The sequence below is a fragment of the Glandiceps talaboti genome, chromosome 6 (genome assembly GCF_964340395.1).
Source record: "Glandiceps talaboti chromosome 6, keGlaTala1.1, whole genome shotgun sequence".
NCBI lineage: Eukaryota > Metazoa > Hemichordata > Enteropneusta > Spengelidae > Glandiceps > Glandiceps talaboti.
The window spans coordinates 9,676,660-9,702,459 of NC_135554.1; the positions used below are offsets into that span (position 1 = coordinate 9,676,660).

At 37.5% G+C, this 25,800-nt stretch overlaps 1 protein-coding gene across 3 annotated transcripts in view; it reads left to right on the forward strand.

The window, feature by feature from the left end:
- LOC144436100 (KICSTOR complex protein SZT2-like) overlaps nucleotides 1-25,405 on the forward strand; it is a 99,669-nt gene extending 74,264 nt beyond the window's left edge. For 2 of the 3 annotated variants that reach the window (XM_078124785.1, XM_078124786.1), the window contains 13 exons: nucleotides 863-1,026; nucleotides 1,286-1,462; nucleotides 1,775-2,045; nucleotides 2,806-2,885; nucleotides 3,359-3,639; nucleotides 4,412-4,637; nucleotides 5,752-5,826; nucleotides 7,580-7,618; nucleotides 11,195-11,408; nucleotides 12,025-12,182; nucleotides 18,648-19,163; nucleotides 20,438-20,707; nucleotides 21,638-25,405. In XM_078124785.1, the coding sequence (XP_077980911.1) occupies nucleotides 863-1,026; nucleotides 1,286-1,462; nucleotides 1,775-2,045; nucleotides 2,806-2,885; nucleotides 3,359-3,639; nucleotides 4,412-4,637; nucleotides 5,752-5,826; nucleotides 7,580-7,618; nucleotides 11,195-11,408; nucleotides 12,025-12,182; nucleotides 18,648-19,163; nucleotides 20,438-20,707; nucleotides 21,638-21,769 (2,603 nt within the window). In that variant the 3' untranslated portion in view covers nucleotides 21,770-25,405. The remainder of the gene's footprint in view (nucleotides 1-862; nucleotides 1,027-1,285; nucleotides 1,463-1,774; nucleotides 2,046-2,805; nucleotides 2,886-3,358; nucleotides 3,640-4,411; nucleotides 4,638-5,751; nucleotides 5,827-7,579; nucleotides 7,619-11,194; nucleotides 11,409-12,024; nucleotides 12,183-18,647; nucleotides 19,164-20,437; nucleotides 20,708-21,637) is intronic. The other variant, XM_078124787.1, reaches the window with a different exon arrangement.
- The last annotated feature ends 395 nt before the right edge of the window (nucleotides 25,406-25,800 follow it).

The following is a 25,800-nucleotide window of genomic DNA, read 5'->3' on the forward strand; positions in this document are numbered from 1 at the left end:
GTTAACGTCAGTTATTTCTACTCATGTTGCATCACTATATATTTACAAACAGTATATATGAAATATGAGAGCCATGTGAAACTTTTTCAGTGCAAAATGGGATGAAGACATGAGGGCAAAGTCAGTGCTCCTTACAGCAGTTTGAATTTCCCGCATATGCATACATTACCCATAATCCTCTTTATATAGTGGACCTTGGCCTTTAATTTACATGTAAATAAGATGGTAATTTGCATATAATATGCATGTCTTCAACATTGGAACAAATTCTCATATGTTTAGATTTAACACATACACAAATAGACATTGGCGATCAGCCATTTCTCTTCATGTAAAAGTATATTTAGTATAATATTGTCATTCAAAAATTACTAAACCTCAAGAAATGTAGAAGCACAGTAGAGTAGAAACCTATTGAGCATGATGGCTTAGGTGGCAAGGATAGTGTTATTAGCACCATGCTTTCTCTGTAGCGGGGGGAGAACACTGCATTGTAGGTAGGAGGCAGCTGAAAATATGTACTTCAATCATATGGAATTACCCTGGAACATGGTATTAACAACTTGGTATCAACCAGAAGCCTTATGTGATTCTATGTATAGCATAATACATTGCTGTGTCTATGTGACAGGGTCACATGTTCCAAGGTTACTGTTTTGGAAAGACTGTTCTGAATGAAATTATATATATATTTATTTATTTATTTATTTATTTATTTAGAATTAATGATTACCCGGTAATTGGTAAGAAAATTGTTGTGTTTAGGGATCTTATGTTAAACTTGTTAACTTTGTAACATTTTTGATGTCTGCTAATTTCGTAGTAGACCTAATTCAAATCAACATATTGTGTGTTATTTCAGCTCGTAAGAGTTTCCAGCACTATGACCCGTTAGATCCCGGTGTAACAGCAGCTGACAAGGTAGCTGATTATATGGCTAGTTTTAGTGTAGGTATGGATACACCGCCTGTACAACTAGTGGTACCCAGACAAAGATTGGTTATGATAGCCATACAAGATAAACAGGTAGATATTCTTGTCCTCTGTTTTTATTAGTAGGCTCTCAATGCTAATGTGACTCACCCACTGACACAGCAGTTTCTCTTACACATCATGTGTGTGTGTGCGTGCACGCGTGTGTGTGTGTGTGTGTGTGTAAAATATATCAATGAAGGAAAAAACAAACAAAAATATGCAAAACATGATTATAGTGAATTAATTATTGTTATTTCAATTACAATACATACATTCTATTCTAAGGGCAACTGTATTTTCGTAATTTCAGTTAACTGGCTACACGTATAACTGGTCATCAGAACTGACCAACATGCTGGATAAACTAAGTTGTAGATTATTTATGTGGCACAATGCAAGGACTCATTTACTACAGGCTATTGTCAATCAAAAAATAGGATTGTTCCATCACAGAAACTTTGGTGATCTGGAAGATAACAGGGGAAAGGTAAGCGGACACAGCTTTTTTTCACCCTACACCCCCCCCCCCCCCCCCATTTCTTTGACAAGTAAACTGACCCACAGTGTAAAACAATGGATTACTCTAAATGGTAGGGTCCTGGGTGATCAGCATTACACACTTTCCTCATGTGAGTAAACGAAGAGACATCTTTGTCCAAAATGTGAGAAAAAAAGGAGGGATTCTTGCAATTGTTGAAAAGTTTTTGGAACAGTTAGCAAGAAAAAATTGTTAGCAGAAAAAATTATGGCTTGTATTCTCATTGTCATTTCTGATAATTTCATCACTATTTCACTACAGGAAATGAACCCCTTCTGCCGAAGTACAGATGATATCGATATGCTAATCAAACGTACTGCTCCACCAATGAGAGAGCACACCAGTCGAGGATTTTCCAGTACATTGAGGGCGCCCTCACATCATGTCCATCCTGGTGTACCAGTATTTGATGAGATATTCAGAGACTCTGTGCCACCACAGCCAGTACAGAAATGTTCCTATAACACTCACAGTGATCCTGTAATCAGACATGGTACACAACTAGTGGAAATACATGCCAGACATAAAAAAGGTAAGTGTTTGTGAAAATCAATGTTGTGTTAATGAATCCCCAAAGCACTTAAATAACACAACACCTGACTTGATTTACAGTAAACCTGCAACTCAGCCACTTCTCTCAAATAACAAAAGTCTACTTTATGTGCCCTGTCATACAATAAGCATGCATTCTCATAAGCAGCGTCACTCTTATGCAACAGTATACCACTTGTACTTCATTCTTCACCAACTGTCGATAAGTTCAAGAAAGATATCAAGACACATCTCAGTGTTTCAAAGAGCTTTCTCAAACTTTTTACAATGATCTACTATTGTTCCGAACATTATATTGTATTGAATTTTGGTGCTATACAAATTATTTTGATTGATTGATTGATTGATTGATTGATTGATTAACTGATTGATTATCTCAACATCAGTGATAATACAGTCCTGTTTTTCCTGACCTACTACCATATTTTGTCATCAAATATGTATTGGGTGTAAATCTTTCTTTCTAAATGAAAGATTATCAAAAAAAATGTAAATTGAGTTCTCACAAACATGATCATTTTTCGTAAAAAAAATAAGTAACAGACTATAAAACTAAGAAGTGTACATGGCATTGAGTTATTATGGATTTGAGATTTAAATATCAATTGTCTCTATTTGTATTGTCTGAGTGTTTGTATGTATTTGCTCCAACAACTCACTAGTATTTAAACCACAATGTTTTCCACACTATCATTGTAAATTGAGTCTTTTTTAAACACTTTTCTGTGTATAATTTACAGAGGCTGAAATTCGTATGAAGCTGGAGAACCTGTATGTAATGTGGCAGCAAAGAGGGACACACTCCAATATGCCAATATCGGTAAGTAGTTTGTAGCCCCCCCCCCCCCCCCCCCAAGTGTACTACACTCCAATATTATGCCAATATCAGTAATTAGTTTGTAGCCCCCAAGTGTACTACACTCCAATATGCCAATATCAGTAATTAGTTTGTAGCCCCCCCCCCCCAAGTGTACTACACTCCAATATGCCAATATCAGTAATTAGTTTGTAGCCCCCCCCCCAAGTGTACTACACTCCAATATTATGCCAATATCAGTAATTAGTTTGTAGCCCCCCCCCCCCCAAGTGTACTACACTCCAATATGCCAATATCAGTTTAGTTTGTAGCCCCTGTGTGTGTGTACTACACTCCAATATGCCAGTAAGTAGTTTGTAGGCATTAAGATGTAAGTATTTCATAACAGAAAAAAAACAAGTGAAATTTGCTTTATAGTGTTTGGTTGTTGGTAATTACTTTTAGCCAATAGCATCTCTCCTTACATTTCATTGCAGGAGGACACCATGACACTTCTGAAAATGTCGTCCCGATTGGTCCACTACTGTGCCACACCTTTGCTGTTCAGTCCATGGTGGAGAAAACACACACTAATCTCAGACCAAGATAGTCCTGGTAAAGTGATGACAAGGGGTACAATATCACCTAAACCTGACAGAAATAATGAAGAACCCTGGCACAATGAACTTAGACTCAGTTTTGCACAGCAATATATACAATATTTACAACAACTAGGGTTCTCTAAAGTTAATACCAGACCACCATCACCTAAGAGAAGGTATAGTTACTGATCCTAATCTAACTTTCATAACACTTTGTAGATATTTAGAAGTACATTACATTACATTACATCACATTAAATCACACTACATTAAATTACATTACATCACATTGCATTACATTACATTACACCACATTACATTACATTACACCACATTACATTACATTACACCACATTACATTATATTACATTATATTACATTACATCACATTAAATCACATTACATCACATTACATCACATCTCATTACATCACATTACATTACATCACATCACATTACATTACAGTACAAATACATTACATCACATCACATCACATCACATTACATTACATTACAAATACATTACATGACATTACATTACAAATACATAACATAACATTACATTACATTATATTACATCACATCACATTACATTACATTACATTACATTACATTACATTACATTACATTACATTACATTACATTACATTACATTACAAGCAAACCCAACAGTGCTTTTTCCCCAAGTTGTATATTCTACATAGCAGTAAATGATAACTTCTATAACATGTACACATCTATCCCTTCCTTTAAAAAAAACAAGGAATGGGAAAAGATAAAAAAAAAATGAAATAAATAGTTGTTGATGTGATTGTTCTTTTCAAATTTTGCAATCAAACCCCTACCCCCTCACAATCTACCTACCCCCTCACAATCTACCCACCCCCTCATGACACATAAGTTTCATGTGTCAAAAATAAACCTTCATTTGAATATTTCACTTTTCCAGTCCCAGGATGATCAGACAAACTAGAGCTACAGTAGTGAGAGGTAGTCACTCACACAGTCACAGTCACAGTCACAGTCAAAGTCACACTCACAGCGAGACTAAAAAACCTAGTGGACATACCAGACTGGAATTATTAACTCAGTCTAGTGGTAAGACTATGGGACCAACCTACTTCTTACAAAAAGCTGTACCTGGTGGAATTATGCTTATGGAACTCTCTTTTCAGGTAAACTTTAAAGTGTTCTGTGTATAGAATAGAGGTTGATAAGAGAGGTGTACATGGATAAGATTGGTTGGAATAAAGTGTAGCCAAAGTTATCAATGAAGATCTCTCTTAATCTTATCGAACTCTAATCAACTTACAAAACAATGTAGATCTCAACCTTTCGTGAATTTGATTTTTGACAGCATCAAAATTGTCACTTGAGGCTTATGCAATAGTTTGATTTGCAACAGTGTGGCAAATATTCATTGCTATTGTGGTAGTTGGGGAGGGGGTAGAGCGTTAGCCATTGTTCAACTGCTCGCAGTAAGATGTTTTCTTTATGACACAGAAAATTTATAGCAACTGAGCTATGAAGATTTATATTGTCGATACATCAGGGTCAAAGGAAGTTGTCTTCTTAAAGTGGCACAAGCTGAGTTCATAAGCTTTTTTCGCAAGTGAAAATACTAATACATAAATCCACAATTAAACTACTCTTAGACTAGTGTATTGTTAATATCAATGCATGCCTTGGAAGTTGCCTTCTATATCATTACAATTGTCTTCTGGCAATGTAAGAACAGTTGATTGCATAGTAGGGATGTCCCAGGTATCTTCTGATACGTATGATAAATTACGTTATCAGTTCATTTTATGTGTTATATCTTAGTACAAGGTTTGAGTTCAGTTAATTGCAAACAATGGTTAAATGTGCTTCAATACGTAGAATACTGATACTGCGAGTACATTTTAAATTTACAACAAAAAGTGCCCAAAAATGTATCAACTCAGCTAGTGCCCATTTTAAGTATTGTGAAATATTCTGGTTATCAGAAAGATGAAAGTTTGTGTAGTCTAGCCACTAGGAGTGCTATTTATAAAGCACCCAAATTTATAACTTAACATGATGGCCAGAGTAGTTTGAATATTATAGCGCATACTGAAAATTTGCCTTTGACAAGTGTTCAAAAGTCATAATCTAAAGATATACATGTACAATGTAGCTGTGATTTCGCCCAACCTGTACATGGTAGATTTCACAAATTTCACATGCCATCCAAAGACATGGGTTCATTCAACAATACCAAAGATACAACATCACATTTTATACTTTATATTTGATTTTTGCTTGCAGCATTGTTACTTCTTGGTCAAACTGTATGCATTAGAAGCATCAAGACTACCAGCTGGTAGGGCTGTCAATCCACAGGTAGGAAATAATCTATAGTTGATATAGTGTGTAGATTTCATGACCATACTGTAATGATATAACTATTTACATATGGCTATTTTATGCCATACACAAGACAGCTAGAACACGTGTGAACAAAAAATGTGGGCTTTATATCCTGGTCGTTCTACATCACAATAATTTCCATCTACGTCATTGGTTGAATGGTGCTCAAAATATGTCAAAATATGTCATATTTCTATTCATTTTTTTTCAATTTTTTGTACAAGGAAAAATAACTATCATTCCCTAATATTTGTAGTCAGCTGGAAAATACTCATAATCCAGAGGGCTTTGTCACTACCTTGTCTACGAACTTGTGGAGACAAGGCCCCTTAGGTCACTTGTATTTTCCTTAGCTGAAGGAAGACAAATATTGGGAAATAATATTATACCATGCATAAGCCAAAAACATGGATTTATACCCTGGTCATTCTACATCACAACAATGCTCACTTATGTCACAACAACGTGTGTCTATGTCGCTGGTTGTGCTGTTTTCCAAATATGAGTCCAAACGTTCAGAATTGCCATTACTTTCTCCGATTTTTCTTTGACTTCTAGCATTGGTATAGTTATACTATTCTCCAATATTTTTCTTTGTCCAGCCAGAAAGTACTCCTGACCTAAAGGTTTTGTCACTACCTTGTCTATCAACTTGTAGTGACAAGGCCCCATAGGTCACTCGTATTTTCCTTGACTGAAAGAAATAATGTATAATATATATATAGTGCATGCATATATAAAATACACACTGTAGAGTTTTTTCACATTGCCTCACTTTCATATAGCATCAAGTCATCAAACTAACTATATATATATATATGTGTGTAACTGTAACTATATCATCTATAACTATATATCTTATATACATACACAATTTATAGACATATATAATTTTATGTTATATATATATATATATATATATATATATATATATATATATATATATATATATATATATATATATATATATATATATATATATATGTATGTGTGTGTGTGTGTGTGTGTGTATATATATATATGTGTGTGTGTGTGTGTGTGTGTATATTTTAAATAATTTTGTATTCTTTTTCTACCTGATTATTTTCCCCACTTTTGTTCACAATTTGTCAAGTCTGTACTTACCGAGTGCCTTATTATTAGGTGTAAATGACAAAGAGATAAAACTTGAAATAAATCTCAGACTAACTCATTCTTTATCGCAATGTGAAGTTCAACATTGATGACATCACCTGTGATTACATGATGTGTAACTTTCAGCATTGATCAGTGCATATCAACGGGAGTAACAGTCAACGAAAGTGTTTTAACTGCATGTCACAATCGTTTATAGCATACATATCTAGTATAAAAATGTACTGTTTACATTTGCTTTAATTATCAGCCCAGTATGTGGTGTCTCTCAATGTAATCACTCCGTAAACAATGTTACCAGTACAAAGCACAAGTTAGTCATAAAATGACTAGAGAGTAAACATAAAATATCACAAGATGTCTTGGTTTCACTTTAAGCAATAGATACTCACAGTTGTAGCACTGATTATACCACATACTGGGGCTGATAATTAAAGTACATGTAAGAGTATACTTTTATACATGATGTATGGATGCTATAAATGATAGTGACAAGCAGTGAAAATGCTTTATTTGACTGTTACCTGTTGTATTTGAGGCATGGCTATTTTTATCTGATTCGTGTCTTTCTTACTGTTTTCCTTGTCTGTAGGCATCATTCTACAGTGAACAACCATCGCAGATACCCCATGTATATATCCATTTATTTGTTTCTTAACATAAGTTGTTTTTAGTTTTTATCAATTAAAACGCCTTCCCCACTGCTATAAAAAAAAAACTGGACATTCAAACACCAATATTATAAATTAAAGTGCATCGCCTATAAGTTATAACGCATTGCATGATTACCAATGCAAGCATTCTATTCTGAGTTATCAGGTGCTATTTCAATTCATCAAACGTTTGAAAACGCTCACATAATTTTCATGGTGTGTTTAGTTTCCCCCCTCATTTGACTTGTGGCAATCAATAAAAACCAGTTAACAGGAAACAGAGAATTGTCTGATTCGATAAAAGTCTTACAAGAAACACTGCTTCATTTCGTTGTCAGGTGCAATATGATTTGTACCAACATCGCTAGATTTTGTTTGCATGAGATACACATGTACCTTCAGATGACCTATACTCTTAAATTATAAAAATTGTACATAAATTGATTTTGACAAGCCAGGCGATAAATTGTAACAGTGTATAGTAAGATCATATCACAGCAGACGACGTTCATTTTGTTTCAGGTTAACTCGCCTTCACTATTATATTTCCCAAAATACTGACTCTTTAGATGAACATCTATTTAAAGATGGCTGCATTTTTGTTTTGTCATGTATAGAAAGCTAAAGACATTTTCAAAACTTGCATGATCCATATAAATCAACCTTTCTGATTGGTCAATAAGTTGCATAATAATGGCATATTTTGGTCATGTGAGTGCATGCTTCATCCATGAAAATTATATCTGTGTGTTCAAGGGTTTGTATGTATTGACCCCTAGATAATTCCAGATGCACATGCTGACTTCAAGGCAGTTGGTTACTTGGGGAATTCTTAATTTGATTCACTTCTTACATTTCCATTCCAGTCCTGCAGTCTTTCCTTTGCTGATAATTGTGATCATTTCGTTAATATTTTTCATGACTTTTTTGGGTCAAAACTTGCAATAGAAGCTGTATCAAGCAATGCTGAAAGAATTCTGTTAATATTCTAGCACCTCTTTTGAATCAAAAAATTCCTTTGCTGTCATTATATCTGTTTCGATGTTTAAAATCTAGTTCCAAATAAAAGTATCATTCTTGCCACCTGGTATTTTTTACCTGATAACTAATAATGAACCCAGCTTTGATAAGGAATTTGGCGGATTAAGATGACATCATGTATGCTGCTTTGTTACTGTGGAAACAGGGTTGGTGTGGCATTTCACTGATGGGACACACACAGATGGCCTACACACTTAGGATGTAGGTGATCAGTGATACACCAACCCAGTTTCTGCTGTAAATAACTATCTGGACTTGAATAAGGAAATACAAAGGTTCCAGATGTACACTACTTGGAAAATGGCCGTATGGATAATGATTGGGGTGTTAATTTTGCATTTTGCATTTCAATGTGAACCAGCATATACCAAGTCTGTGTTTGTAACTCAATAAATTGCAAAATGTTATGTGTAAAATGTTTGTTCTTCTACGTACAATAACAAACATTTTATACATTTTTGTAGCGTTTTTGCACTGTATTGAGTTTCAAACAGAGATGTGGTCATTGTTTTTTCACATTTATTTTTCAAGTTAGAAGCCATGATAAAACTGTTTTATAAAATGAAAAATCCAAAATAAATACCCAATCCTCGTCCATATGGCCTTAAGATACTATTGGATGCATGCATGGCTTTATTCCATTCTTAATTTATAATACTGTGTATATTTTTTGATGCTAACAAATTTATATTGTATAATATTTTGTTACATTTTTTATTTCATTATGCATATATTTGAAAACTGAATCAAACATTCATTTTTCATTTGTTGACATTGGAATGTTAGAAGCATTTCCTTTGGTTTATGAATTAATGTAGTTGTAATGTGATTGCAGACAAAATGGAAGAAGTCATGTTGCTTTAAACTTTTTTGAAATAACATCACTGCTTATGCTTTGAATGGTACTATTTTTTTGTAACTTATATATATAATTATATATTATATATTTACACATTGCCTGTTATGATTCAATATTATGTTTCTGTAATATTCTTTATTTTCAAGGAATTTGATTTCACTAATTTCATTCGCCGTTTATTTCTTAAACTTTTTATTTTCACGTACTCAAAGAAATATATAAAAAGTCAGGATGGAAAAGATATATTGAAGGATACCAAATCATGACAGAGACATCGATGGAAAAAAAGCAAAATATAATTCCAAAAGAAAATAAAGTTTTTTACAGATTTAAAAATCAGAGCAAATAGCGGAATGTGCATGTTCTAAGCTACTGCTATGGAATTCAAGCCATTGGCAAACTAAGATAGACACAAACTAAAATTGTTGGTGATATACTACTATGGAAATCAAGCTATAGGCAAACTAAGATAGACACAAACTAAAACTGTTGTTGATATACTACTATGGAAATCAAGCTATAGGCAAACTAAGATAGACACAAACTAAAACTGTTGTTGATATACTACTATGGAAATCAAGCTATAGGCAAACTAAGATAGACACAAACTAAAACTGTTGTTGATATACTACTATGGAAATCAAGCTGTAGGCAAGCTAAGACACTAACTAAAACTATTGTTGATACTACTATGGAAATCAAGCTATAGGCAAACTAAGATAGACACAAACTAAAACTATTGTTGATACTACTATGGAAATCAAGCTATAGACAAACTAAGATAGACACAAACTAAAACTGTTGTTGATATACTACTATGGAAATCAAGCTATAGGCAAACTAAGATAGACACAAACTAAAACTATTGTTGATATACTACTATGGAATTCAAGCCATAGGCAAACTAAAATAGACAAACTAAAACTGTTGTTGATATACTACTATGGAATTCAAGCTATAGGTAAACTAAGATGGCCACTAAGTAAAACTATCATTGTTATATCTGGTAGTTTACTCATTTTTCAAGTGGTCAATAAGAGATGTCTTTTGGTATGTAGTGCTAGAGATACGGCAGAAATATCGTGCTTATCATACACATTTTACAATTTTACAAGAACAATTTAGATAGATAAGAAACAGGCTTCCCACAGACCACTCATTACAAATATAAACAACACCGTCCAACCCCAACTGATGTCCTTGTCTGTGCACAGACGCACACAATAATTTGAGTGTGTTTGCATGGTTCCCCATAGTGACATGTGTGCAAATACTGTGCCTGCTTGTTGGCAGGAGTGTGGTGTTGTTTATATTTGTATTGAGTGGTCTGTGGCAAGCCTGTTTCTTATCTATCTAAATTGTTCTTTTGGAACATGATAAAGTGTGTATGATATGCATATTCTTTCGGGGACCCTTCAATATTTCTGCTGTAAAGTAGCAATAGTGTGTAGTACACTGAGTGAGGGTGAATGTTTTGCTACTTGATGAAAACTTACCTTCAGCAATGCCTCTCTACTGTGACTGTAACATAACTATTGAGTCCCCTAAAATGAAAATGTTGTAACTAGGTTTATCTTAGTTTGTTGATAGCGTGATTTCCGTAGTAGTATCAGCTAACAACCACACTGACTATTTGTTTGTTATTTCTTTACAGTTATCAGTACTCTTCACCCATGAGTGTGACAAGTTTAAAGACCTGATACACGTCAATTCATTTACATTTGATTTCCATCTACGCTGCATCCAATCCTACCTGGCAGGCAGACAAATCATATTCCAACAGGGTTACCATGTCACCAGTTTTCTATCCGATTTTATCAAGTTCTACACCCCGGGTCCCAATTTCTCACGCAGTCATATATATGAAGGTATGTCACGCAATTGTTATATTTTTGTACATTAGAAGTTCTCATTAGAAGTTCTCACCACTCTAAGTATCTTACATCCTTCTTAATCCTCCACAATAGTTCTCTTACATTTTACTGTATACCGGTGTTTTATTTATACAGAAGTACATAAAGAATGGGTAAAACAGTCTTGATCAATAAATACAATCTGATGTTTAGAATTAATATTCTTTATCAAGGATAAAGGCAAGATATAAGTAGAACACAGCCTGACTTACATCTGTGTAATAACTGAAAATGGAGATATAATATATACCGGGTATATATACCCTATAAAGGCACAAGATCAACCCTATAAAGGCACATGTTCAACTTTATGTTTCTGTTTTTTCTGAAATCACAAATAATTGTAGGTGATGTAAAATCATGAAATGACTCTCCAGAACTCATAGTTTATGAAAATGTCTATTTCCTGGAGTGACATTCCCCTTTAAAATATTCTTTCCATTGAATTTTCATAATGAAAACATTAGACTGGATTAAATATGATCATAATTTTACAATACATGTAACTATTTTTGATAATCATAAATGTTAGTGATTTGATATACAAAGCCATGTATTTTGTTATTAACAGGTACTATGTCATTCCGAAGTGAACACACCCCAGCAGACTTACTATTTGAGTATATGTTACAACATGCACACAATTATTCAATGAAAGCAATGCGTATGGTAAATAAAGCCTCACCTGATGCCGACAACTCGGAAGTACGGGACCATGAATATATTATGGTATGTGTACAATCTCTCTGGATGTCCAACATCAATGCCTAGTTCTGCTGTGTATGCAGATAAGTTTGTAAAGGGGTACTAGATCTGTCTAACTACAGTTTGATTGCACATGTTGTTGTTGTTGTTGTTGTTGTTGTTGTTGTTGTTGTTGTTGGTTGAGCCAGGGCTTGAAGTAAAACAGATAATTTGGTAAAAAGACAAAATGTCAGACTCAAGACTAAAAACATTTTAATCAACATTTTAGCAGATGACCATCATCAGGAATAATAAAGTGTAGTGTACGACTTTGATTTGACATTATAATTCAGCCAACTAGTCATATCATACATTACACCTTATGAGTCCAGAGGAAGACCAAAACATAGAATTTGTAATAAGTAATTCTGTTCATCGAAAATACTCACCTTTATTATACTACTATTGGGTTACCCTTTTGCTTTTAGCCTAACTTCGCAAAATAAAGTCGTGACCCCTGACCCACCTGTGGCTATCCCATGATGCCCCTTTTCCCGCCAGTACTAAATTTTGCGAGCGAAAGAAGACGTATATTTTCTTCGCTCACGACAAATTAGCCTTTTCAAGCCTTGGTGGATTTTTATAGCTGACTTCTGTGGCACCCAAGTCCCTGGAAACCCAGCTGAGTCCTTTCTTTTATTCTTTTCATTCAATTGTGCTTGTTTTAAGCTTCGCTTTTCTTTGTTTGTTCTGTTTGTATTGAGCGGTCGTCTATTGTATTCCGTTACACGACCGTTTCATTCTTTTTCCGCTTTTGACTATTGTTTGTTTAAAGCGTGTTTTCAAACCATGCTTCCGAACCAAAAGAAGGGGTCTTGTGGACATGTTTTCCACATAGAGGACCTCCACAAATTTTGCCCTTCTTGTCGGAAGTGTTCCCGTACTTCACCATGCAAAACTGTATGCGGTCATTGGGCAGACGATCAGTGGCAGGAATTCGATAAACCTATTGAATCGTCACGTAAACCAAAATCAAAGCAGAGTAAGCGGACCTCCGCTGCTCCGAGCACTGATTTAGATAAATTTTCAGGTAAGTCTTGTGTAAGTGTGGGTTCTCCCACGACAAAACGCCCTTCTGAGGGCGAGGTCTTAACCACAACGGGTTCTGAAGTACGGGTTTCTCGTGGACCTATGCAGGACTCGTCCGATAAGGGACGTCCTGATACGGGTATTGTTAGTGGAGAGTGTCCTGTAATTACAGACAGCCCCTCTTCCTACAAAGCTGATTCTCGTTCTCCGTCTCCGACACCTCAATATAGCGGTCGGTTTCGAGAACCTCCCAGGCGAACTGACGTAAACCCTTCGAGCCGTCCACATACCGTTCAAGGGTCGTTCAGTGAACGTCAAACCATGCCGTCGAATAGTCTAGATTCTTCGCGTGGGGTAATACCGGAAGTCAAAAGACGCACTTCCCGTCCTACCGCTAGCGGATCACATGATCAGTCACCTGATCCTAGGTCGATACCATGGCCTCCTACGGGGACGCTACCATATCCATTCAATGCTATGGGCTACCCACAAGGTGAAACTTCCACAGATTTGGATCCAAGACAAAATCCACTTCCTTGGACTGCCTTTGGCCAACCTACAGGGTTTTGGCCTCCACCTAATTATTGGTCACCTTATGGTTACCCCCCCACCATGGATACCCATCAGTCTAGGGGTCCCTGGGGAGGAGGGGATAGAGATAGAGAGAGGTCACGGCCGCCTTATGACCGTTCCCAGTGCCACCGTCGTTCACGCAATCCGCAAACGGAACGTGACATAGGGGTACTTCGATCTCGCAGAGATCGCTCTCGTTCCCCACGCCGCTCGCACAGTCCACCGAGGCGCGGGGATCGTAGATCATCGCTTTCACCGAGACGCTCTTCCAGACCACGCATGCCGGTAACGCGTGAAGAGCGTTCTCCCTCGTCTTCACCGACACGTTTCTGCCGCTTACAGGGCGAACGTTTCGGATCCCTATGGAGACGCGATCCCGATGAAATGTCCTTAACGGCCCCAGAGGATCGCGACCTCCTTGGGGGCGCTGACCATTCGGATGACGATCGGGTTAGACTGCCGCCCTCTGAATCAGAGGGGAGAGCGCCCTCTCCGGAACGCTTTGCTGATATTCCATTTAGTCAATGCGTTGAATGGGTTTATCAACAGTTCCCAGATAAATGTACCCGTCCCACTGCAACGAATTCGGTACAGTCTGAGACAAGCTTAGCATTGGAGGGCCAGCTCGAACAGACGGAGTATCAACCTGCTACACTCCCCCTCTCAGCTATGGTCACTTCAGTACAGGGTAGAGTGTCCTCAGAGGTTTGTGGCAAGGGTCCAGGTCAGCCGCCAATGCGAATGAATAGGTACCCTTGGTTCCGCTATCCAGGGAAACCTTATCGTACCCACGCAACCGATCAACGTGTCAACTTTCCAGAGCTGGACACTGATGCTGACGCTGTTGACCAAGATCGTGATGGTTTTAAGAATACTACCATTGATAATAAACACTTATCACGGTTAGGAGAAGGATACGCATTATCCCTTCGGATATTCTCCTCTATCGATTGGTTCCTTGCTACTACGGTGTCAGAGATGAGGTCCGCCCATCCTGACTCACAGAAGATATTTCGTCTGATGCAGGTAGTTAATAAAGCACTTAGCCACGTGACTGAGCAAACGACTAGGTCACGTGCTGCCTTGTTACTCCTTCAGCGAGATGCTTTTCTGCGTCGTAACTCAATTGTGTTGCCAACAGAATTAAAACAGGAAGTTCGCGCAGCACCGATTGATGCACCTTCTCTATTTGCTGGCACTTTGACTTCTATAGCTAACCGTGCCAGCGAAGCAAAGCAGCGGGAGCGTTTGATTTTTGACACTCCTCGTTCGAAACCGCATACAAACTTCAAACAGTCCCCAGTCAGTAGTAAGTCCCCTGTGACAAACATCTCACGAGGTTCACAGAGGGGTCGAGGACGGGGCAGACAGACTTCCCGAGGCCGTGGTAGAGGCAAGCCTCAGTGGTCTGTGACGAACAAAGACAGCAAACCCGGACCACCCTCAGAGAGGGGTGCAAGTGGTTTCGCGCAACATTCCTGACGGTGCTCCCGTCTTCTTTGCCGCCCCTACTACACCCTCTCAATCAAGCGTAGGGCCAGTAGGGGGAAGGCTCCTGTCATTCACCAAAGAGTGGCAGCTGATTACCGACGATTCCTTGGTTCTTTCAATAGTAAGAGAGGGTTATCGCCTAGAGTTCGAACGTCACCCACCACTTACAATGTCTCCCTTTGTCACAGTGCTTCCAGGCAACAAGCAAAAAAGAGAAGCTCTGTTAGAAGCAATTCAAAAAAGGGGTAGTCAGACAGGTGAACGCTACCAATGCAGGTCCAGGGTTTTACAACCACCTGTTTTTGGTGCCAAAAAAACCGGGGGGGTGGCGCCCAATTCTGAACCTAACAGCACTGAACCAATTCATGACCGTGTCCAAGTTCAAGATGGAGACCACGCGATCCATTCTCGCCGCTGTTCAGCCAGGGGAATGGATGGCGTCAATCGATCTAAAGGACACATATTTTCATGTACCGATTCACGATTCTGGCGCCCATCATTACACCCCCTCTCTTTCAAGGATCCTATTCGTCCGTCTCTCCGCTTGCACCTGCTTTGATGGGTGGACGAGAACAATTTGCTAGAAGGGAGGTCCCTAGCGTATCAAAAAGCGAACCTGTCCCTTTTCACCGATGCTTCGAAAGAGGGATGGGGAGCCCACTGCGACTCCCAGGTGGCCTCAGGTCAGTGGGGGGGGGAGTAACAAGTCAGAGACACATCAACTGGTTAGAACTCAAGGCAGTCTTTCTAGCCCTAGTGCAATTCGAGACTCTGGTGTCGGCTCGCCACGTACTGCTCCACTCCGACAATACGACAGTGGTAGCATATGTAAACAAATGGGGGGCACAAAGTCACCAGACCTCTGTTATCTGCTCTGGGACATGATGTTTTGGTGCAAAGAGAGGGACATAACCCTAAGAGCACGACATCTCCCCCAGGAGGTAGCAAATCAGGTCTTCGCTCACTGGGGAACCCCCCTGCTGGATCTCTTTGCAACTTACCACAACGCAAAACTGCCAATGTTCGTAGCTCCAACTCCGGACACAAGGGCATTAGCAATGGATGCGCTGTCAATCTCATGGGAGGGAATATTAGCGTATGCTTACCCTCCAATAGTGATTCTTCCTCTGGTCCTTCGCAAGGTACAGGAGGAGGATGTAGTCCTTATTCTGATAGCACCGCTATGGCCAAATCGGTCTTGGTTCCCTTGGCTTCTGTCTCTTCTAGTAGATTGCCCAATTCGGCTTCCACAGAGGACAGACCTTCTCTCTCAGGGTCGGAGCATTGTTCACCCCAGCCCAGAGAGTTTTCATCTTCACGTATTCAAACTATCGAGAAATCCCTCGTTCAGAAAGGATTTTCTATTGACTCTGCCGCGGTTATCGCAAGACCGCAGCGGGCAAGTACTCTCAGCACTTACAACAGCAAATGGGAACGATTTTGTGATTGGTGTCAGCGAAGGCAGATTGATCCAATCCATATCACTACCAGAGACTTTGCAGACTTCTTGTTAGATCTCTTTAATGTTAAGAAATTTGCTGTAAAAACTATAATGGTATACCGCGCAGCAATTGCATCTACCATTAAGAGTACAGGAGGCAAAGACTTTGGTCAAGATAAAGTTTTGTCTAGCATGATTAGGCATTTCCATATCAAGCGTCCTCCTAAACCTATTTCGGTCCCTCAGTGGAATCTCGCATTAGTCCTGAGGGTACTGGAGAAAGCTCCCTTTGAACCTATGCAATCAGTTTCATTGAGAGCAATGACACTCAAAACAGTCTTCCTCTTGGCCTTAGCGTCTGGCAGAAGACGCAGTGAGATCCATGCTTTAGATGTGAGCAAGGGGAGAATTACCTGGTCTGAATCACAAGTAATTCTCAGGCCTCACCCATCTTTCTTAGCAAAGAACCAGGTACTGGGGTCTTTTTCTTCCCCCATTACCCTTCTTCCTCTCTCTAATTTGGTAGGTTCTGACAAACAAGAGAGATTACTTTGTCCGGTTCGAGCCATACGTTGGTATTTGCATCGTACAAACTCATTCAGAGGAGAGAGATCACGTCTCTTCATCCCTTATGACTCCGACAACAAGAGCGATTGTTCGGCAGCCATAATTTCTAAGTGGATTATTCAGACAGTCAGATGGGCATACCAGGAAGCATCTGATGATAGTTTAAGGTTATCCCGGGTCACAGCCCATGAAGTTAGAGCCATCTCAACTTCTTGGGCAGTACATGCAGGAATTCCAGTAGCAGAAGTGATCAAAGCTGCTACCTGGCGTTCTCCTAATTCTTTTATAAGCTACTATCTTAGAGATATGGCCCAGGATGCATCTGAATTGCAGTCTCTGGGTCCAGTCTGTGTCAGTCAGCACATTGTATAATTGGGATGTCAGGAACTCCCCCCTCCTAATTGGCTGACAAATTCTAACCCAATAGTAGTATAATAAAGGTGAGTATTTTCGATGAACAGAATTGAAGTTTCTACCGAAACTAATTTCTGTGAAGAGAAAATACTCACCTTTATGTGAATCCCTCCCACCACCCCACAGTTCCTGTTTTGTGTACTTTTCCGTATTTTTGTCTGTTAATATGACAAAATTTAGTACTGGCGGGAAAAGGGGCATCATGGGATAGCCACAGGTGGGTCAGGGGTCACGACTTTATTTTGCGAAGTTAGGCTAAAAGCAAAAGGGTAACCCAATAGTAGTATAATAAAGGTGAGTATTTTCTCTTCACAGAAATTAGTTTCGGTAGAAACTTCAATTTTTATTCATCTACTTCAGCCTGACTCTTTGTCCGTTTTACCAAAAGATACAGATAATTATACACTGTATCCAATATGTGTGCCTGGAAAGAAGTGATTTTAATTGAAATTGGTAGCTGATATCCAAAACAGTGTATGATACAAACAAGTATTCTACAGGCATATAAATTACAAATACAATGACGAACAACCCCCCCCCCCACCATAATTCACAGAAACAACTGTGTTCACAGTGTGTCATACATTACTATTGATAGACAAGCTGTGATATGACAACTTTTGAACATTCTAAAATCAGCAATGAATTTGTTCATTTGTATTGATCTACTATCACACATTCATTTATGAGAACAATTTGTATTATTACTTTTAAAAAGAACTCCAATTTTTATGGGGGGGGGGAACGATTCTAAAATTTGCACATTTTACAAATTACAGAAAGTTATACACTTCAGATTAAACTTTGAATATGTGTAAATTTACATAATGAATGTCTGTGCATTGTGTTTCATAGAATGTCTTTTAGTGGAAGAAGAGGTCAAAGGTCATTGGGTACATTTATGTTTGTTTGTTTGTTTGTTTGTTTGCTTATAGGTTACTCAGACACCAAGAGCGGGTACATTTGAAGACACCGATGGTTTCAAGCATTTTGATGACTTTGAAGTCGGTATCATTATATCTCACGACAGAGATAATAGACCACCAGAAAAACATCCAAAAAGTGAACGAGAGCTCTTGTCAAGAGTGACTGGTTTAAAAGGTGAAAGGAGTGAAGCCATCAACAGGAAATTACTCCTAAAACTCAAATACTATGTCATCTTAACTAGCAGGAAAGATCTCTTCCCAAAACTGACATTAACCAAACGACTCGGCAAACTACGCAGTACTGATATACCGCCACGTGAGACCACACATGGACACTTGTTGATGATGTCACAGGCCAGGACGTCAGCTGATAAGATTAATATCATTGTGAAGCAGGTTGAAATGCACTGTAGGAGAGATACGCTATGGCAACGGATGTACTTTAGAGATATCAGTGGTGATGATGATAGTAAGGAGAGTAAGAAGAAGAAGAAGAAAGATATGGAAGGAGAAAATGATGACAAGGTAAGACTATTTAAGAATTGATGACTAGTTGACTTTCAATTATTGACAGTGGACAGACGATTGAGACAATTTTTTGAAATTTTAAGTATAATATTAGTATTGAATTCAATGTGAAAGGCTTGTGTTTGTAACCAATGTGCCCTCTAAACCAATTTGACATGCCACTGACACACAATTTCTAGTGATACATCCAAAATTTGGTGTTCTCCTATCTCTTACTATGTAGTGACTCACAAGAAATCCCAGTTTTCTCATTTTGACTCACAACAAAATTTGGCTATCATTAGAGGGCACACTGCTTGTAAGCTTCTGTGAAATAGACTGTGAACACAAATAACTTGCCCAGTTACTTCATTTGAAAGATACATGCAGGTACCTGTTATAGCTAAAATGATATTGGTTTGGTGTTTCACTCATGGGACATTACATTTTTGACAAAAAAAATAGAAATATTTCAACTCTAGACTAACAATAACAGAGACACAATAAACACAGCAGGATCCATTGCCCAATCACATTGAACACTGATAAGCATTGCTATTCTTTCACAGTGCAGTAAAAACAGGAATCTAATGAAAACATAACTCATTAATAGCTACAATTGTTTATTGCCTAGCTGATAAACAACATATCAACCTGACTACTTCTACATCTGCACTATGCACGGCACTTATTTAATTGTTCCTGTTGCATTTTAAGTGATCTGAGTGTGTGTAAAAAACATCATGTTACATGAGTGAAATACCAAACCAACATCATTTTAGCTGTATATGTCTGTTGTCTTAGTTATTCCCATCAGTGACCATAAATATTCTATCCTTTACTAATCACTATTAATATTAGTTTGATATGATTAATGTATTTGTGGGCTGATATTATGCTTTCCTTGAAACATATAATGTGTAAGAATATTTTACCCAGCTAGTGATTCAACTTCAAGAATTATTATGATTACTATGTAAACTAAAGAAGATAATGTGTTATGAATAGAATCTTTATTGCATTCGTGAAGAAAACTACATTTCTTCATTGGAATTTCTGCAATAACTGTTTGGTGCTAAAAGAAACTAGTAAATGTATCAACTAGAGTAATAATAGTTAATAAGATTTATATGAAGACATAAACTGGCAGCTTTGAAGAAGATACCGTAGGTATTTCTTATTTATGTTGATACATTGTCAGAATTTCATAAAAGTGAACTTCCAGTTGTTAAGAATTATCCTCATAGATGACATTTCTTCTCTCTGATTATCATGTCCTATCTCTATTCCAGCCCACCAAACTCAATTTTTCAGAGTTCAATGAACTATTACGTATGGTACACAGCACACCATTAACAAACATAGACTCTCAACTTGCAACACTCCTTACTCTGCCGAGTATCTGGTATGAGAAGCTAATGAAGGTGTTACAAACCAGGTTTCCAGAAAGTAGCCGATGTTTTACATCCCAGGACGGAGAAGTGAAGTACTTGGCAATACTAAACCCACATTACCTTGATATGATGATGTTACTGTCTGTAGACGGTCACTCTAAGAAAACGGTATGTACTCACAACTCTGGTAATCAAGGCTTCAGTTTACTACTAAGATAGACACAAACTAAAACTATTGTCATAACATGATGATACAACAGTGATAAACTATTGAATGGACGTTGGTGTAATTACATGTTTAGATGTCTCAGTAGGAATGAACATTGGTTGAATTATAGTGTCAGTAGGGAGGCATCTTTGAAAACTAAGTTTATTTTAGAGGTCCATAAATTTGCAGTACTGTTTTGAGACTTCCAATGTTTACACTATCTTGATCACAGGATGATTTGGGTCGGTGCACAACAGAGGACCTGCTCTCACCCACATGTATAGTCTACCATGTCAACCAACAATTATATTAGTAATAGATTGTGTCTATCTTAGTAAACAGAAGCTTTTATTACCAGAATAATACATGTACAATGAATATTTTTTATTTCTCACTCTGGTAATTTGTGATGTTCTTTAAGCTTAAAATGTACATTTAGGAACAGTTTCAACATACACACATACCATTATGGATGAATTAACCCTGTGGTGCTCTGTTGGATATGTGCTGGAGACACTTTTACATGCACTTAGACTTACTTTTTTCAATAATTACTTTGAAACAAACACAATATTCTGAACAATCTAGTTCACACCAAGGCTTTTGTGAAGGTTTTAAAAAATCCTTAACAGAATTTGAAACATGTGGTTCTCTATATCTTATGTCATGATTTTGATGGGATCTCAGATAAATGACTTGCAGAACTCACTGATAAGTGCATTTTAGCCACACACTGCCCTGCAAATCTTATATTGTTGATGTCAGATAAGTGATGGCTTTTCTCTTTACAATACATGACTGACCAAAAGTTTGGGTGCTATGTCTTCAGTGAAGGCTTGTTAACTATTGTTATGCTAATATGATGTTTACACTACTCTCTACTGTTGTAGGATTTCTGTGCTGTGTACCGTGAACCAATGAAGGAAGTAGACAGGCCAGATAAGAATGTTATGGCTATACATGACCATGTACAAAATGTCGTCAATGCAGCATGTTACCATATGTGGGCTACTATCCTCTAGGACATGAAGCTGATGCAGCTTGTAAAGGCTGAGAAGAACAACTCCGTTTGATGTATTACCTTAATCTGTAACATCTATCTTGATTGGCCATTTGGGTGCTTTTGCAGTGATCAAGAAGAGTGCTTCTGATTGGTCTGGTACCAGAAATTTACTGTGATAAGAAATAACGCCTTTCTCAGTTGGCCGAGTAACTTGGCAGTGATCAAGAAGAGTGCTTCTGATTGGTCAGTTAGCAGACACTACTTGCAGTGATAAGAAATAACAGATATCTCACTTTCTCATGGAGTGACTTCGCAGTGATCATACAAGAAGAGAGTTTCTGATTGGTTAACTTAACCAGCAGATATCAGTCACCTCAAGTGGTCATTGAATAGTGTTGAAATAATCAAGAAATGGGTCATGGTTGTCTGGGCAGCACATCTTGAGGCTGATTGGTCAGTCTGTCGTTTCTGTGCAACTTAAGATTTGCAATAGTTGATGATATTGTCATTCTACAAGATAACGTTGTTCAGAGTGATTTGTGTGACTGAGTTCAGTTCATTTTCATCATATCATTGACATGGAGTAGCAGAATTGAATAGTTTGCTTGTTGGCAGTGATACTGATAGAGAAGTCTGTCTGCTGTACTCCCTGTAAGGTCACTTTGACATTGGACTGTGATAAACAGGGTAATACTTCTATGAAGTTTAAGAGGTATTTCTAGTGTGTTTTGCATATAGTAAGGTGACATACATTAGATACTTGACTGTGTAATAACCAGGGTAATGTTTTTACGAAGAATGTAACGTTTGCCAATTTGTGTAATTTCAGTTTTCAGTCATCACATTGTAAAAATGAAAAATATTGTCAAATCGTGGTTTAAAATTAGAGCGAGAAATCTTGTATTCAAAATTTTGTAAACAGAGCATCTTCAAATTGCCACAATTTCTCACCAGAACTGGTTACCGCAGGGGTATGTATTGTTTACAGTGGTTTTGTCACAGCGCCCTCAGTGGTGACTTGCCCTTTTGTTCAGTACAACAGAGTACAAGCAATATATATGGTGTTCTATTTTGAGTTGAAAGTAGCCATATGGATGAGGATTGCGTATTAAAAATCCAATATAATAAATACATAATCTTCCTCCATATGGCCACTTTAAAATACATGCAATGGAAGATTTATTATAAACACAACTGCCTGCAATGGGTTCTTGCCAAATAGCTGAAGCTTTTTTGTGTGTGTGTGTAATTTGAGTTCCACACTGAGCACATTATAGGAGACACAATTTTATAGAGATATTGAAAAAGTAGTGACAACATACATGTATACAACAACAGACAAAGTCTTGTATGATGTATTTAGCATTTGTAATTATACATGTGATGGTGTGCAATGGTGGACTCGTATTTCAACAATCCAAACTTAGTTTAATATTTACGCAGGGATGCCTTTCGTAAGAGCTTATTATCTTTTTCTACTAGCTTAGTTTTGTTATACATTGACCAAGTCTGTGTTTGTGGCTCAATAAGCTAAAAAAAAATTAAAATTAATCTTTTGCATTTTATTGTGTTACAGACAAGGACTTTACATATGTTGTTGCACATTGATCTTTCGAGTAGGAAGCCATGATAACATTGTTTTACAAATTACAAATCCAAAATAAATACCAAATCCTCATCCATATGTGGCCACTTAAAAATGTATACGTAGGAAATTAGCTCTCTTTTTTTACATGCATATGATACAACGAAAACCAGACAAGTTTCAAAAAAGTCATTCATTCAGTAATTACAAAATACTTTCAGCTATGAAAATCCAATATTATATCTCTCAAATTATAAAGACAGTCACAAGTTAAATATGTGTGTGTAACAATTTGAATACAGGGAAGTTTATTTGGTTGTTTATTTGTGAATGTTTGGGTGTTTATTTTCATGACATACTACATAAACGGAATGAGAAATGGTGCTGCATATGATATGTATAAGATTTCAAATGAATTCTAGGGTGAAGTTGTTTATTTTGCATTTTTTTGTTTTGCATCAAAGTCGACACTACCGTGTGGTAAACTTTTCACTATATGTGTCATGAGACAAGATTGGCTGTTTAGAGTAAAAATATATGAAATGGGCTAAAGTATAAACAATATATTGATCTGTATGAAGATGCCTTGTATTCAAAAATAAAATATGTCTAGGCCATGATTGGTGTCATAGTATGATCTTTAATAATTGCATTCTTTATCATAAAAACTCAGTTTTGGAGTTTGAGGCCTATGGACCTGTTGAATGAACTAAATAGAATTTACTGCCATACACACCCTGTGACAGGATTGTCTTGTCACAGGCATGCAGCACACCTGCCACAGCCCTAGTCAGACAGGCCAGCCATAGATCTGTTAGATCAGGTCTGCAACAGGTCTGACACAGCAGACTTGCCACAGTCCTGATGAGACAGGCCTGTCAGATCAGGTTTGACACAGCAGACTTGCCACAGCCCTGAGACAGGCATGTCAGATCAGGTTTGACACAGCAGACTTGCCACAACCCTGATGAGACAGGCCTCCCATAGATCTGTTAGATCAGGTCTGCAACAGGTCTGACACAGCAGACTTGCCACAGCCCTGATGAGACAGGCCTGTCAAATCAGGCCGGCCACAGGCATGTCCCACTAGGCCTGTCAGATCAGGCCTGCCACAGACCTGAATCCAAGTGCCTATGCAGGCTCTGTAGGCCAGGCCTGCCACAGTCCTGTTGTGGAGCTGATAAATTTTGGTGATGGATACTACATGATGGCATAAATCAAGGAAGCAGATATGAATGATATGAATTGTGTTTGATTGATTAACTGCACCGAGATCGTCTGCCAATACTAGTAGCTACTTATGTGGTGTACATTGCAGTAAAAAGATGCATGGCTTAGTTGATGATTCTATCTATCTATGTCAAATTCTAAAACTTTAAGCTTTTCTGATGTCAGTGATAAAGCATGTAATTAGCCAGCATGTTCTTTACCTTGACAGGAACTACACTCAGTTGAAATAGTAGTTTTGTGTGTAAGAAGTGGACTAAAATTTGACTAAATTTTTTAGAGCTGACTGCTCTAATTTTGAGTGATGAAAATTAGCATGTGAAAGATTTCCTGTGAGTTTAATTTTCAGTCATATTTGAGATTACAAAGCATTCGTATCAGACACTAAATATAAATCACAGACCTCGGTTTCCACAACACAGTCCTTGCACTGAAGTTTTGATACCCGAATTAAATAAGGAAAGAACTCTTGGAAAATTTACACTTTTTCCGTGTGATTTTAACAAAAAACTTTCCTGACAAACCAAGGGAACATGACCACCCATTGAAATGAGTGAAAACAGCTGTGCCTCTAAAAGAAAACAGTACAATCATATTAATACGGCACAGAGATCGAGAAAGAATTATGTATTTGATCTGTCTATTACTCTCACTTTAAATGTGTACATATATACAATATAGAATGCCTTCAAATAATGGAGTGGAAGGGACAGACACGCTTATTGACACAGCTTTTAACCAGATTGGCATACCAACAGACACAAGATATAATCCTGTTTTATAGCAACATGGCATGTAAATTGAATTGAGTTGTACAAAATATAAAGTCTTAATAATAAAAATGATTACATTCTTACAACACATCTAACCTGAATCCATTGTTCTTTGAGTGTGGAATGAGCAGAATTTACAGGAATGTCTGTATTACCCAAATGGTAGTTTGGCATTAGGCATTCTTTTCTGTTTGATTGTATTGGCCAGTCACCTCAAGTTCCTGTTATGTAAAGGGTTTTGAAATGGCAATGTGTGTGTGTGTGTGTCTGTCTTGTCATCATGTTCTCTGAATCTGCTGGGCCACTTCACATGAAACGTGGTAAACATCTTCCATATGAGAAAATGAAAAACTGATCAGGATTAGTAAATATCATATGAATGTTAATGAGTCATTTGCATAATTGCAGTGTTCAGGAATTATGAAAGATTTTTGGAATGCATGCTTCCAAAGCTTAGACAATGTA